Below are 15,896 nucleotides of genomic sequence, written 5' to 3'. Positions count from 1 at the left end.
GATGTAGTAGAATGAGTCCAGTTTTTGAAGTCTGGGTGAGTTAAGAGAAGTCTATACAGGGCAACTGGCTAGGAAGGAAAGAAGTTTGATTTTAAGTACACAGTTTCAGATGAGGGTGAGACACCTTGTTAGAACAATCTGGTAAATAGTTATAATTGTTGAACGTAATCTTTGGAGAGAGTTTAGATCTTCATGGTGGCAAAAGTTAGGATTGTGTTCTTACCACCACTCACACATGCCATGAAAATCTCCAACCTTTTGCCTGATGATCCCCTTATCTGAAAAAATCCAATTTTCCCAGCAGACACAAAATCTATGAATACATAAAAATTCAGTTCAAGTTCTTTCTTTTTCTTTAAAGTCTGTTCTGACTATCCTTATTCCTTTAAATAGCCCCTACTGTTGAATTTATCTTCTTGTGTGTATCATAACACTTGACACTTGCTTACAGATAGCCTTAGGTTGTTCTAAATTATTTTGTGTACTAAAAGCTTATCAACCAAGAAGACTTTAATCTTCAGTACAGAAAATATTACTTCCCCACCCTCAAATTTCCACAGGCCTGAAAGATCAGCATATCCTCCAAAGTCCTTATCCATTTAAGTTTCTAGCACATCTCTCTTTCCCTTCTCAAAAGAAAGTCCTCCGTCTTTAATAATTGTGACACTCCTGTTTATCCAGTTTTAGGGAGTCCCTGTATTTACAGCAATGAGCTAAGTGCTGAAGCTATGGAACTAAAACACCATAAGAATTTCACTGTTTCTTGAAGAAGAGAGGCATATAAACTATTGAAATGCAATGTGATGTATGCTAAATTGAAATTAAGTGCAGGGCGTTTAAGGTACAAAAATGCGTATCTCTTTCAGACAGATGGGGTCACAAAAGGCGGAGAAGAAAAGGCATCTGAAATGAGATTAGCACAGGTAAAAGTTAGTAAAAGGAAGAGAAGAAAGATGTGACTAGGCAAACATGAATGATTATTACAACTGATAGTAGGAAAAATTTGTAGAAACCTTGGCATCTTCTAAAAGTAATCAAGGCATACAGAAAGAACAGGAGAATGAGAGATCATATTGATCAAGGACAGCACTGCAAAGGATCTTACAGTAAGGAGTTTGGACTTCATTAAAACACAGAGAGAGCGAAAGAAAATGTTTGAGCAGAGATATAATATTAAATTTGTGTTTCATAAATCTCACCAATAACAGCAAAGGAAGACCAGTAGTACCTATGCCAAGTGAAAGAGGATGAGTTCCAAACTAAATCGAACACTGGGGTGGTGAAAAGCAATAGGTTCCACAAAGAATAAGGGCGTGGAATCATCATGACTGTCCCTGGAAAGGGAGACCCCGGTAAGGAAGAATGAAACTTGCCCTTCCCTAAGACTCTGGTTTGAACAATTAGAGGAATAGTGGTAGCACCCACCTAGAGACATACTAGAGAGCAATAGTTTCTGTTGGAGAAAAAGATAAATATTATAGTTTTGGACAAGTTGTATTGGAGGTACTCCTGGACCGAGCTATCTCGTAGGTGTTGAATACTCTGATGTAGAGCTCAGAAAGAATAACAGGGCTGGAGGTAGAGATTTAGAAGTAATTGAATAAAATGATAATATGAAATCACAGGATGAAATGTAAAAGAGATTGTATAAAAGTACAGGTAAAAAATACCAAAGACAAAACCCCAAGGAACATTAATCCCTAAGATGCAGGGACAGGAAGAGAGGCTTACCCAGAGATTTCCAGAGAATGGAGAAGGCAGGGAAGTGAGAGGAGTGCCAGGATAGGATGGCACCACAGAAGCCACAGCATAAGAGATTTTCAAGGAGGAAGTGGTTAGTCATGCCAAATACAGCAGCAGTGAGTAACCCTCAACACCCCTTCCCTACCCAGATATAAGCCAGAGTGATTCTCTACTTCATGCTGATAGTTCTTAGATTCACCATATAAACAAGATGTGCTGATTTCCCCCTCCCCCTTCACTGAATCCTCTCAATGCTTTTTTATGTAAGTCTATGCCTTGTCCTCACCTCTGCTTGTCTCAAACACTGCAACACAGTCCAGCAACATATGCCACATAAGTGTTTGTTGATTACATTATTTTTCAAAATAGTATGGTGTTTCCTGGTCTGGTATTACAGATATTCAACTGTGAACCATTTGGACCTGTCTATTCCTTGTCTGTTCTCCTCTCATTGCCTGAGTTCATGTTTTCTACTAAAGATAAAACATACTTCCCTAAATACCATTTTTCTCCCTTTTTACTTTTGAAACATGACTTTTGCTCTAACTGGACATTCAGGCGTAAAGAGCCAGTATATTTATACCATTGAGAAGCAAAAGTGAGCTAGAAAGCTGATTTTATCAGCCTAAATAAATATATATGAAATGAACTTGGTAAGATAAGAAACAAATGCATGTACTTCTCAGAAACAAATTATTCCCAAGTTGCAGGGCTTCTCTGGGGTGACTTTAGTAATCAGACATTGGTCCAGAGAAGAATGACTGAACTGCTTCACTTCTCACTTAGAGTGTTGATTATTTTTGTTATTGACTCTTCTGTATTGAATTGTGACTAAAATCTTACACTCCTCATTGTCAATAATTTAACAATTGCCGATTGTCATATTGTATCAGTTCTTTGGAAAAATTTACCCCTTTCCAAAATATTATCTGCGGAATAATGTCTCAGATGAAGGGATGCTTACACTGAAAAGAACAGGTTCTGTTTTTCCAATGCAAATGTATATGCATCGTGTGTGTGTGCATGCATGTATATGTGCTTGCATGTGTTAGGATATGTATTGATGTGTGTATATGTGTGTGACTGTGTGTAAAACCCTAACTGCTCCAGAGGACAGATGATATCAGAGTTTTTCTGGTTAGCAGAAAAGATAAGAGGATCATGTACCCAGTTAGATAAAAAAATATTCTATCAGATGAACACCACATAGGACTAAAACAATTCAACAAATAAACCACAAATAACAACAATAACAAACAATCTCCTTGTTATTAAAATGTTTACCGATACATGTTCAAGAGCTCCTGGGAGTAAAAATGTCTATTATAATCTAACATGATAATACATGGGTGCTTAAAATTAATCGGTTGAAGTGAAATTTAATTGAAAAGATTAGTGTTGCACGGTGGGTAAGAAAAATAAATGCCCAGTCTATGCTAGTACATGCCTAATGGCACATCCTGAATTCTTCCATCACTTAGAAGTCGCGAATCCAGCATCTCACTCTCTGAATAAGAATGCTTTCATCATCTCTTATTTCACTTTTACAACCTATTTTTTGCTTTTACCATTTCTTATTTTCACTGCCCTTTCTATGGTCTTACTCTCATAAAATGCCCTTGTTTTATGATTTCTTCATTTTTCCCTCCAACTTACTTCAGGTCAGCTTGACTTTCTTAATCATCTTATGATTACTTGTAGGACTTTTTCAGCACACTCTCAAATCTCTTGCATGCCCATCTTACACTTCACTCATTTAGCTAAATCCACTCTTTAACCCACCTGTGGCATTTCTATTTCTAACCTGTTGAGGACTACCAGAGAAAATCATAGAACTCTACCCAGTCTTTCATGGTCCACATCAACTTTGTCTTCTTTGTGCTTTTCTCCTTCAGTCTTGCTCCACTATAATCTGGTTTCTGTCCTTACCACTGCACCAATATTCCCCCATCGTGCCACCAGATCCTAAGGATGGTTTAAAATCCTATGCTCTCTGTTGGCTCTAACACTGTTGGTTATATTGTTCCTTTTGAAGCTCTTACCTTTCCTGGACCTGTGTTAGCATTCCACTCCCCATCACTACCTCCATTGTTCTTCTCTTCCCTTTTTACATTTTCCTCATCAAAATACAAAATTTGAAAAAAGGATATCTTCCCCTCCATGTATTCTTTAAGTATTGATGTTATCTGGAATTCTACATTTCTCCCTTGCTTATTATACCACACTAAACACTCTCATTGGGTGATCACATTCTCTCTAACAATTTTACCAAATACTGACTTGTTAACTCTTAAATATCTCATGCCCCACTTCTCTAAATTCAGATTATATGTATAACTGCATTCTTGACATAATCTCATAAACATTTCAAAGTCAACACACCTAAAACTAAACTCCCCAACACACATTTCTCTTTAGTAAATGGTACTGATCACTCAAATAAGAAAAGTCAGAGTCATTCTAGCCTCCTTTTCCTTCCCTCCCACTCCACAAAATATCACAACAAATCCTGCCTCTTTGAATTTCTATATATAGTATTTCTTACTTTGTCTCTTTTCATCCTATGATCATCAGTGCTCATCCGTCCTTACATGAATTATTGCAACAGCCTCTTAATAAGTGCACCTGCCTTTATTTCTTCAAATCTATTTGTATAAAAGAGTCATCTATCAAAACTGTAAATTGAACTGTGTCAAATTCACATTTAAAATATCTGTGAAAACTAAACTGCTGACCAGAGTGACTTAATCAAGATGGCGATACAGATGGTCCCTGACTTCAGTTGTCCTCACAAGGAGACCAACTAGCAACTCTTTATAGACTAGACACTATTGTGAAAATCCCGGAACCCAGGGGTGAGGTTGACGCTTGCTGCAACACAGGGCCTGAGCAGGATCATATTAGAAGGGTAAGAGGGCTGCACTCTGACCACATCACCCCTCACCTAGGCCAGCAGGGCCCCACAGTGAGAAGGACTTCCTGGGCCTGTGGTTTCTCTAGTGGGGGGGAGCCCAAGGTGGACAGCTAGCTCCCCCAATGTTTACGGGTGCTACCTAGGAGGCACACTTGGGTCTCACCTCACAGAGATCACTGGAGAAATCTGTGGGTCTTGACCACTGAGAATCAGACAGAAACAGAGGAGGAGCGGAGGGTTTACAGCAACCAACACTCAGATGTTGGCAGACCACATTGCTCCTTGCAGCTCTGCCTGCGTGGAGATCCCAGACAGTGGCTCTATCCATCTGCAGAGCTGAGCTGGTGGCCCTGTCTGTCCAGGAAGCTTGGTGAGCAGTTCTGCCAAATGCAGGTCACCAGCCAATAAGCTCTATCAGCCTTGGAACCTCACCTATTGCTTTTGTTCCAATTGTTTAGTCTCACAGCCTTGCATTTCAATGAACTGTCACATACCTGGAAGGGAAAGTCTTACCTCAGTACATTTTTTTTTGTTTGTTTCTCTCTAGGACCTTGGTTCCTTAAGTCCTGGCTGACTGGATAGCTTTATGGTAGCATAAATAGATTATTTTTAAGTTTATTCAGCTGTTCTAGTTCTTTTCAGAGGAAGTTTGTCTAATCTATCATAGCTAGAAATGGAAGTAGCTGTTTAGTTCTAATATGTGCCACATGTTCTGTCTATTTGGATTGATTACGGGGCACGTAGCATCTAAAATTTTCAGGCTTTTAGGTTCTGACATTTATCTATCTAGCTTCTTATATAGTGACTATTTCTAAAACTTAATCTCACACCCAGAATAGTTTTTGATTATTTACTGGTCTTCTACAGCTTCTGAGTTTTCAGTAGTAAACCATATGTGATAGATGAGAGAAGTTAACAATAGACTTGCTTTCAGTGTGTGTCATGGGGATATTTTGTCACGGAAAAACATGTTGCCTCAAAGTGAAATGTGAATTGAAGACAATCCATTCTGCGTTTATACAGATATCAAGGTCTCTAGGGCATCTTGTAATAGCTCTTTTCCTTGTGAGTAGAGAGACTCTTCATAACTTTCCTAACACTACACAAATGGGCATTTTATCAGAAGATGAATGCGATGGTTTAAAGCAATTATTTGTTTATAGTTTCAGGGAGAAAAAAAGAAAACAATTCCAAGGTGTGTAGGATACATGGATGTGTGTACAACAGAAATTAAAATAACTCCTCTCTACATTTTCATAAACAAAACCAGGTAACATTGGACACAGACTTGGATCAAAGAACATATTAATAGGTTGTACTGGTTCAGTTTTGGTTTCTAGATTTAAGTAAACTGAATTTGAAGCCTATATATCGCTGGATGACTTACTACTTTTCAAGCTGAAGTTTCCTCATGTAAAATGTGAAAATCTAAAAATATCTAACTCATGGGATCATACTATGTGAGTATATATAATACCTGGCAGAGAGGAAAATATATATAGTGGTTAGAATGATTCCAGGCAGACAGCAAACCCTAAATACATGTATATCCTTGTAAGTTTTCATTTGCCAGGCTCTAACGCTGAAGGGTGGGTAGGGAATGAGGTTTTTTTTCTTCTTTGTAACTCTCATACGTAGGACTCTGTGGAGAAATTGGCATATGCAGTGTTGCTTGTCAGGTTTTGCTAACTGAAAGAGTTATGTCAAATAGTACAGAAAGGTCGAAGAGAGTATGGGAAAAAAATATTAAGTCAGAAATTATGAAGTCACTGGTGACCTGTTATAAGAAAGAAGGGAAGAAGATGATATATTGAAGGTGGGGTGGTTATATTCATCAACATCATCATGAAGTCTGCCTTATTGCTTAGAATTTAACTGCTGTTCAAAGAAAAAGTTATTGACTGTTTGACTGAATATTGTGCTTAGCTTAGCAGCATAATAGGAGAAGTTAGTCCAATTCAGTGGAAGAGGGGTTTGCACACTGAAAACTGGAAGGTTATCCTAAGCAAGGAAGCTTCATGAGAAAACATAAAAAGTGTTATATAAGACTGGAGATGCAATAGCCTGCTCATAATGTGCTTCCTGTATTTAACTGAATCATTTAGCTTACTATATTGCACATTTTATGCAATTGCCTCAATTTCTGCATTTCTCCAAATGGCTAGAATGTGCCAAGAAATAGATTGTGTAATTCACAAAATAATCTATTTACACAGATTTTTATCAGCTTCTCCTCTGTGAAAGATGTGTATGGTAAGGAAGCATTCCTGGAGGGAGAAGACTTTAAACGTGAGGGAAGAATGCCTGCCATCCTAGAGCCTACACTGAGGCAGAATGGATGTCCCGCCCGTTCTAATATGTTTAATGCTTCCATCATTTTCTATAGCCACCAACTCTTGGAAGTCAGTCTACACTGACCAAACTCATACTTAAGTCACACCTCCTAAGATTGTATTCCTTCTAATATTAGCACGTTTGGCCTTCCAAGGGAGAAAATACAGAAGAGAGCTTAGAAATTGGTAATAACTTTCTATGGCTGTGTAATGAATTACCACAAATTTAGCAGCTTCAAACAATATTCATTTTATTATCTCATACTTTCGGGAGGTCAGGAATCCATGTATGGCATAAGTGAGCTCACCACTTAGGGTTAAAAACGTTGAAATCAGCTGTTAGCCAAACTGCATTCTTTCCTGGAGGCATTGTGGAAGAATCTGCTTCCAAGCATACTTAAGTTTTGGGCTGAATTCAGTTCCTTTTGGATGTAGGCCTGAGTCCCCCTTTCCTTGCTGGTTGTTGTCACTCTCAAGTCCTAGAGACGACCTGCATTCCTGTACACAAAGCTCCCTCCATCTTCAAAGCCTTCAGTGGAGCATATCCTCCAGCTCTTTCATGCCAAATCCCCCTCATGATTGAATCTCTTTGTCCACGAAGAGCCAGTCACTTTTCAGGGATCACATGATTAGGTCAGACTTGCTGAGGATAATCTCCCTATTTTATGGTCAATATACTTGGGACCTTAATACATCTTGAAAATTCCTTCACAGCAGCACCTAGCTAGATTAGTGTTTGATTGAAAAAATTGAAGGTGTGTGTGCAAAAGAGAGTAGGAATCTTGGATCCATGTTCTACCTATACAACTGAACCCTACTACTCAACCCTACGCTCTGCTCCCTATCCTCCATTACATGCCTCTTAAATGTGATCCTTCATAAAAAACATTTCTCAGTTTCATCATCATTGTATGCCATTACTTTGGAGGCTCTGTGAAGTGTGGAAAGCACAGGAGTTTTGGAGCTAGAAAGATCTAGGTTCAAATCCGCTCTCTATTTGCTGTGGGATTTTGAGTAGATTATTAAATCCCTCAGAGCCTCAGTTTCCTCAATGGTGAAAACTAAAGCTAATAATAATTACCTTTAAGGCCTGTCCTATGCTAATCACCTGTCCTATGCTAGACATATAACAAACTTTACATTCCTGGCTTTCATTTTTCTCTTGAATGTTCTGATATAGCTAACCCCCATCCACATCTACTTACTCTATATAAAGCCTTGGAAATGGGGAAAATTAAGATTTATAAACCCCAGAGATAAGTTAATTTTCAGTAAATAACCTAACCGTTTTTTTAAAAATTCTACATTGTGCTTCCTTTTGTAATTAAACAATTCACTAGTGTTGACTGGTGTTAGCCATTAGAACTTTTATTTAAAACCACAATATCCTTCCTTGCTTTTCACTAGTATTTAGAGATTCTAAGACCTCCTACTCCCCCATGGCAGGAGGAGAGGAATATTATATGAGGACAGCTAAGTAGTCAGTAGACTCCCACAATTAGGAAAACAACAATCCCAAAATATTTGTTAAAATGCTATCAGTAAGAGATTTGGCAGGATGATGATTACATGTGGGTAGAACAGCAGTTTCAATAATTCTGTGGATTGCAAACAGGTTTTGAAAAAATAAAAAAAATGCTGGGAGGTGGCCTAATGAATCTTCTCATTAGCCTTAATAGCATCAGGTAGAGAATGGACAGGATAATTTTGAAGGGTCATTTTATAAGGCACATCGATACTTTTTTTCTTAATTAAAAATGAATATATGCATTTATCTGAAAAGAATTCTCTATAATTTGAAGTTTTTAAAGTCTGATTTTTTAATATCATATAACATTTCTTGAGTATTTATTATGTGCCAGACATTATAATAACAGCGATAAGAAGATATCCGACACATAAAATTTATAGGCTACTTGGGAATAGAGAAATAAATGTACCTAACTTTAATACGATGACAAATGCAAAACTAAGCACATCATGTTACCTCTATGAGAACAGAAATCTTGTTTTTTTGTTTACTGTTATACCACCACATTTAGAATATTAGTTACCCAACACTTGTTCAGTTTATGAGGAAATAAATGTCACGGTATTTTGGGAGCAGAGAGGAGGGAACTGTTGAGCCCAGGGGAGATTGAGAAAGGTTTTTATAAGTTGCATTCAAGCTCAGTCTGTCTGCTCAATGGATAAGTTGGATTTTATCAAATCAAGAAACACATGAGGAGGTAAAAGAATGGCACTCTGTGCAGAGGGAATAGCATACTCAGAGGCTTGGCCGTAGAAAACTGTGGCATATTCGAGAAGTAAGAATCAAGATACAGGATGTGGAGTACAGCATAGGGGATAGAGTCAATGGAATTGTAACAGCGATATATGATGTAGTAGATTGGGGGAGGGGTTATCACTTTGTGAGGGGTGTGCAGTATCAATATCATCACGATAAGCAGGACTAATGAATTCAGTGCGCAAGTGTAACTGTGTATGCCTGGCACACCCAATCCTCACCACCCATCCACAACTCCACCTCACTCTGCTCACATCTCCCTGATACAAATTTAATGACTGTAAGAATAGTCATTCTGATGCCTGCGTTTTAAGTCCAGCATTGCTCCTTTTGAAACACTTTGAGGTAATTTATTTATGCTGTATACCCATGGGAGATGCCTCCCCAAGAACTGTGGAGTTATACTAAATAATTGTGTTGTCATTTGAGGGTTCAACTAATGACATCCTCCTACCCATTGTATGTGATTAGCCTTCCATGTAAATAAATTAAGAAATTGTAAATGTAAGAACTAAGAGTTTGGAAACACCTAGAATGCTGATTGAGGTGATCAGGGAATAATCTCAGGGAGGCAGGGCAGGAATGTGATTTTCAGGAAGTGAAGATTCAGTGACTAGAAACCTAATGAATTGTACTTGTGGAAAGATGGAGTAGGAAAGACGTTCTGTCTGTAGGAAAAATGAGGAAACTTCCAATGGTCTGGAAGTCGGCATTGCCCATTGAAGCAGCTCATGCCTAATGGACTATTGGCTCCTTGAGGGCGTGTACCGGAACCTACCACAGTGTCTATGCAGATTGAATGCACAGAATAGAGATTCAAAATGCTTATTAAGTTAATAGATTGGAATGAATAGAACGTGGAGACTTACTAAAGAATCACCCAATGCAATTTTCCATGCTACATATATTTTTATGTTTTCTATAGCAGTAACTTAAAACATCCATTGACAGAAAATGAGAACAGGAATGAAAGATTATACTGTCTGCACTTTACAGATTTAGATATTTATAAGGGAGACAAAATTTAAAGTTATTTAGCATCTCTACACTAATATTCAATAATTCATAAACCTTTTTTCTTCATAATTTTCTCAGAATTATTTTTATTCCTCACAGGTTTCCACATTCCAGAAATATATTTTGATATTAAATCTAGTGATAGTAAACCCTGCAGTAATTGTTATATAGCCATAACTGTTTGTATGCTTTGTATACCAGTAATCCAATACAAAGAATGATAAAAATAATAATTCTCAAGTTATAATATTTATATTATAAGGATATAATGGTATAGAGTATCCGATCTTTACAGTTCTATAATTTCTTTTGTTTTTTTTTTCCTTTGTTTGAATGCCAACAGCTATTATTCAGCATACAAACACATAAACAATAGAATTGGGTGGGTGAATATGATGCTGGAACCACATGTAACAAAACTGGTAACTTGTATTTTCTTTTAACATTCAAATCAATTGTATGTGTACAGGATAGGTGGATATCCAGGAGAAAAGAAATTCTAGAGAGCATATAAAGGGAAATATCATCGCAGACCTCAGCTTGTATTAATCTTTTACATTTTCACCCTAAACCTATTCTCTTCCTGTATTTTACAATCTAGGATGTGGAGCTACAATAGCACTTACAATATCACTAATCTTCTCCCACAAACCATAAAAATCCCCCTTTACCACCTACTATCCACACTCTCACCAATTTCATATATTGTGATTCATTAATGTTAAACTCACAGAAAATAGCACTTTACTCATGCCTGAATGCAGCTGATTTAACATATATATTTTCTATGTAAGGTATACCACAGCCTTCTTGTACTTGTGAACTATAGAGATAAACATGCACTATGTTTGGGGGTTATTTTAAACAGAGAAATCAACGAAACACACACACGCACACACACACACACACACACGCAAAAGGCTCGACACTGAGTAGACCACAAACAAGACACATGAAAGATGAAACAAGAAAGCAGAGGTTTGCCTTATTCAATCTCAGCTGGGAATCTGCACATAAGGAGACACTACCACTCTGTGCATATCTGCCAATGACCGCAAAAGTGCCATGAGTATTGATTTGGGGGCTGCAGGCTGCAAATAAATTTTTGCAATTAACTGAATTTGCAGATACAGAATCTTCAAATAATGAGGATCGACTCATTGTCAGAGATACAGAAAAAAATAATGAAATAGATTATGAGGAGATGGATAAAATGCCACCCAGTGAGAAAAGAAATTAGATAAATGGATGGATGGATGGATGGATGGATGGATGGATGGATGGATGGATGGATGGATGGATGGACTGATAGGTAGATAGGTAGGTAGACAGACAGACAGACAGACAGACAGACAGATAGATCTAGAAAAGTGCTTTAAATGTGATACCTCTCCTGTTTGTTTCCTTATCTACCCCCCCTTTTTTTCCTGATTTGGTAAAATATGTCACCCAAAGGCATTAAAGTAATGCCAGAATTCTTGCCAGTCCATTCTGTCAATGTACTTGAAAGCATTAGATAGTAGAAAAGCAAGCTCAAGTTTTTCTTGGCATTTCATTTTACTTACTTTATTCCTTACTTAAATACACCCTATCATCTTAACAAAAATCATAAAAGAATACTTTTAGGAAAATGTTAATATTTAATAACCTGTATTCAATACAGCACCATCTAACTTAGCCAGCATGGAATGAACTTCCTTGAGATTTACGCAGCAGATATTGCCCCAATAAGTTTAAATAGAATAACCCTGTTTTATCACATAGATATTGGAATTTTCTGTTTACACACAAACTCTTCTATGATTTTTATTTTGCTGTTGAATGAAAACATATGGACCAAAGTTATTTTAAACTCACAACTGTAACTTATAGACTCCTAATAAAATATCATCTCGGGCTAAATTCTTAAGAGATTTATACCTTAAAAATAAAAAAAAGCTAAAAAACATGATGAGAGATGAGTGATATAACACTCGGGTTCTGACAGGTTTTTTTTATGGAAATATTACCCCCAAAATGTTTATCAAGACAGGCTTTTCCAATCCCCATTAAATTCAATGAATGAATTGTGAAGGGTAAATAAGACCCATTGTAATCTTACATTTCTTATGTAATACTCACAATCATAATGTTACATAAGAGCAAGCTAGCATTAACAAAAGGAGCAATTTAAATCCCTTCTTCCTTGGAGAATGGTACTTGACAAATAGAGTTTCCTGTCCCATTTGCAGCACGCCCAGGCATCTTCTCAAGTGCCAATGAGACCCACACTCTCATATCAGTGATATAATAAACCCTCCAAAACAGAGGGAAAAAATGAGGCAAACAAGCCCACTTCATTTCAACCTGTCAGCTTTAAATAAAATCTTCTTCAGCTGAAAATGAGTAACTTGAGGGAAGACAATGTGTGAAATAACGAAATTTAACACTGGGACAAAACATATTGCATTATTATTTTTTTTCCTGATCTGCCAAGAAGTTTTTGAAATTTCAGCATAGATAAATGTTAATGAAATACCTTCTTGTCAAGGAGGACTTAGAGGAAGAAATGGTTTATTTTGTTTATTTTTTTTCTACCCACCGAGGTCTTAGGAAACATCTCACGTTGTCTCAAGCCCCTATGATATCTTAATACATAATCTATGACCTTTGGAGCAATTCTCATTATCAATTTTTAAGTCAGAGTTGATGTAACAGAGCATACTGAAAAGAAACTAAATGGCTTCTTTTCATTTACATTAATTAATTACTTCCATAATAGTTTCCCTGGCACTGATTTTATGTGCAAAATATTGGAGCATGCTTTCTGCCTATGAAAATGAAGGACAGAAATGCATTTGAAGGATGACAACAATGAGTTAACAGTCTGATAAATAGAAATATCTGAATAGCAATGAAGTAAATAATGATTGTTAATGTAAATCCTTTCCTTCATCCTTTCCCCTGTGTCCACTCCGCCACAACCCAGTTTTCTTCAAACACTTTCCTGCTTTGCATTCAGGAGGCTCCAATCTGTTCTTCTCTTCAAACTTTTCATATCCCTTCTCCTCCCTCTTTGGTGCTACTTTTTTTCATTGTTAAATTGTCCCTTCACTTTCTTTATATTTCCTGAAAGAGTTGTTGTACCTCTTCAATGGAAGGACAGTGCCACTGAGTCCCAGCACATACATAACACAAGTTGTACATATTTCAGTGGGAGAGAGGATGGAAAAAGTCATGTCTTTTTTGTCCCTAGATGTGGCCAAGTTTGATACAAACATCATTTCATATCTATTATTTCCAATATTCAAAATAAGCTTAGAATACTTTTCCTTATTCTGTTATACTCTTACCATTATAACATGAACTCTCTGATTTCAACTCTTTTAAAATTCCTAGATTTCTGTGAATGACCAGTGCATGGAATGATACCAGTGTTGAGTATGATCCCTGACACCATCCTCAATGACACATTGTTCAGTTTTTTCAATCACTCTAAAGTAAAACATAATTTCATATGTGTATTTTAAATGTATTAGAGAAGTAGCATAGGATAAGAAGGAGTATATGGACTATGCACTACAAAGGACTTCAGTTTGAGGCTCTGAGGCTCTGACAAATCAATATTTAATAGAATGACCATAATCAGCAAGTTTTTTTAACGTCTCTGTAATTCACTTATAAAATGTAAAGAGAGAGAGAGAGAGAGAGAGAGAGAGAGAGAGAGAGAGAGAGAGAGAGAGAGAAAGAGTATCATGTCACAGGATGGTTAAATTAATAGTAGACGTGTTTTCAAATTTTTACTTCTTATTTTATGATCATTATAATACTGTAAAGGAAAAGAACGTGTTTACAGTTAATGTGACCTAGTTATAAAATGTTCAGTAAATAGTATGAATCAGTGATATTATGCAGCTTCCAGGCATACACTCTGTTTTGCAATCAGTGAAATGCTGCCAGAGCATTAGATTATTCTCTGCAGTTCAAGGTAAGTGAGGTTGGTGCCTTCCAGCACTCTTTAGCCCAAAGTTTCCATTATGTTTCACAGTTTTTATTCTAACAAGCTGCTCTCTCAATCATCATGCAGGTGTAATACAAGAGCATGGTGTGGCCTGAGGTAGCCATTTAATTACATCTTTTTCAAAAGGAAAACCAATGGAATCATTTGCTTAGAAGATATCTGTTCTAAACTAAGGGGTTTTCTGTTTCCCCACAGTGATGGCTGGGCTGACAGGTATGATGTAACAGATGGATATCAGCGAGAAGCTGTTGGTGGAATCACAATCAAGCTCCAATCTCCCGATGTCAAGTGGTTTGATGATTATTATCTGAAGCTCCGGCCAGAAACAAACCTGCGGAACCCTTGGTTTCAAGAATTTTGGCAGCATCGTTTTCAGTGCCGACTGGAAGGGTTTGCACAAGAGAACAGCAAATACAACAAGACTTGTAATAGTAAGCAGATTTTTGTTTCATTTAAAGTGGACAAGGCTAAGGATCCAATTTAAGTAAACTGTGTCACAGGGAAAGTGGCTATAATATGTTAGAGAGGAAGACTCGTGTATAAACAGAGTGGGGATTGCTACTTATCGTGATAAACAGGTTTTATTCTAAGAAAAATGTCAGAACAGTGTTTACTCTATTGAGATTCAAAATGTTTAGATTATTTATATCGATATCATTCAAAAAATTGTCACTGCGCTAAAAGGATAATGGGAGCTTCAGAGTGGGACTATCCTTAACGTCCTCGATGGCATCTATGTTCTGCTCATTTTGATTATCTTTAGTAGTTGGCACAGTGCAAGGCACATAGTAAGGAATATCTATCTATCTATATATATATATATATATGTATATGGAGAGAGAGAGAGAGAGACAGAGACAGAGAGAAAGAGAGACACACACACACAAGGGGTGGCAAAAAATGTATACACATGACTTGTATTCATCTTTTCTTATATATTTCTTATATATTTAGTAGTTTTTTCCTATCTTAAAATGTGTATACATTTTTTTGGCACCCTCTGTGTGTGTGTGTGTGTGTGTGTGTGTGTGTGTATAGATAGATTATTTATTTATTTAATATTGTTTATTTAATACATACATTAAATATATATATATATTAAATATATATACATATACATACATATATATATAAAGAATGAATAAGTGAATATTGAAGAAGAGAGCCAATTTCTACTTGCACCAATAAATCATAATAGTAGCAGGGATATGCTATGGATAATCATGATATATCAAGATATATAACCTGAACAGGGCCATTCATTAAATCATTCAGTAAATATACCAAATATTGCTTTAGTTGTAGGGGTAGCAAGATGAGGAGAACTAGTTCCTGCCTTCAAGGGGTTTAGTGTCTATTGAGGGAGGTAGCCATGTTAACAAAAATATGCAATTCAACATTGTCAGTGCTATAATGGTTAAATAAAAGGTTTGGTTATTATTAGTTGTAGCATGTCCAAAAGAAATCTTTAATAACCAGGTAGGACCAATATTTATACATGCAAGATCTGATAATTAAGTTCGCAAACTTGTTGCAACGATGTTGCTAACCTAGAGGGATTACTTGTTATGAATTTGTGCCAAGTGGACAAACTGTTAATCA

The 15,896-nt window shown here is 36.7% G+C and overlaps 1 protein-coding gene across 10 annotated transcripts in view; it reads left to right on the top strand.

Moving 5' to 3' along the window:
• Nucleotides 1-15,896, top strand: part of GRM5 (glutamate metabotropic receptor 5) — a 444,875-nt gene that overhangs the window by 300,945 nt on the left and 128,034 nt on the right. For all 10 annotated transcript variants that reach the window (XR_013994346.1, XM_081064769.1, XM_081064761.1 and 7 more), the window contains one exon: nucleotides 14,490-14,725. Coding sequence is in view for 9 of the 10 variants with exons in the window: in XM_081064769.1 (XP_080920895.1) it covers nucleotides 14,490-14,725 (236 nt within the window). In the remaining variant the exon portion in view is untranslated. The remainder of the gene's footprint in view (nucleotides 1-14,489; nucleotides 14,726-15,896) is intronic.

The sequence above is a fragment of the Rhinolophus hipposideros genome, assembly GCF_964194185.1.
Source record: "Rhinolophus hipposideros genome assembly, chromosome: 10".
In the NCBI taxonomy this organism is placed as follows: domain Eukaryota; kingdom Metazoa; phylum Chordata; class Mammalia; order Chiroptera; family Rhinolophidae; genus Rhinolophus; species Rhinolophus hipposideros.
Note: the sequence above shows the minus strand (reverse complement) of the source record. Positions and strands in the feature narration are given on the sequence as shown.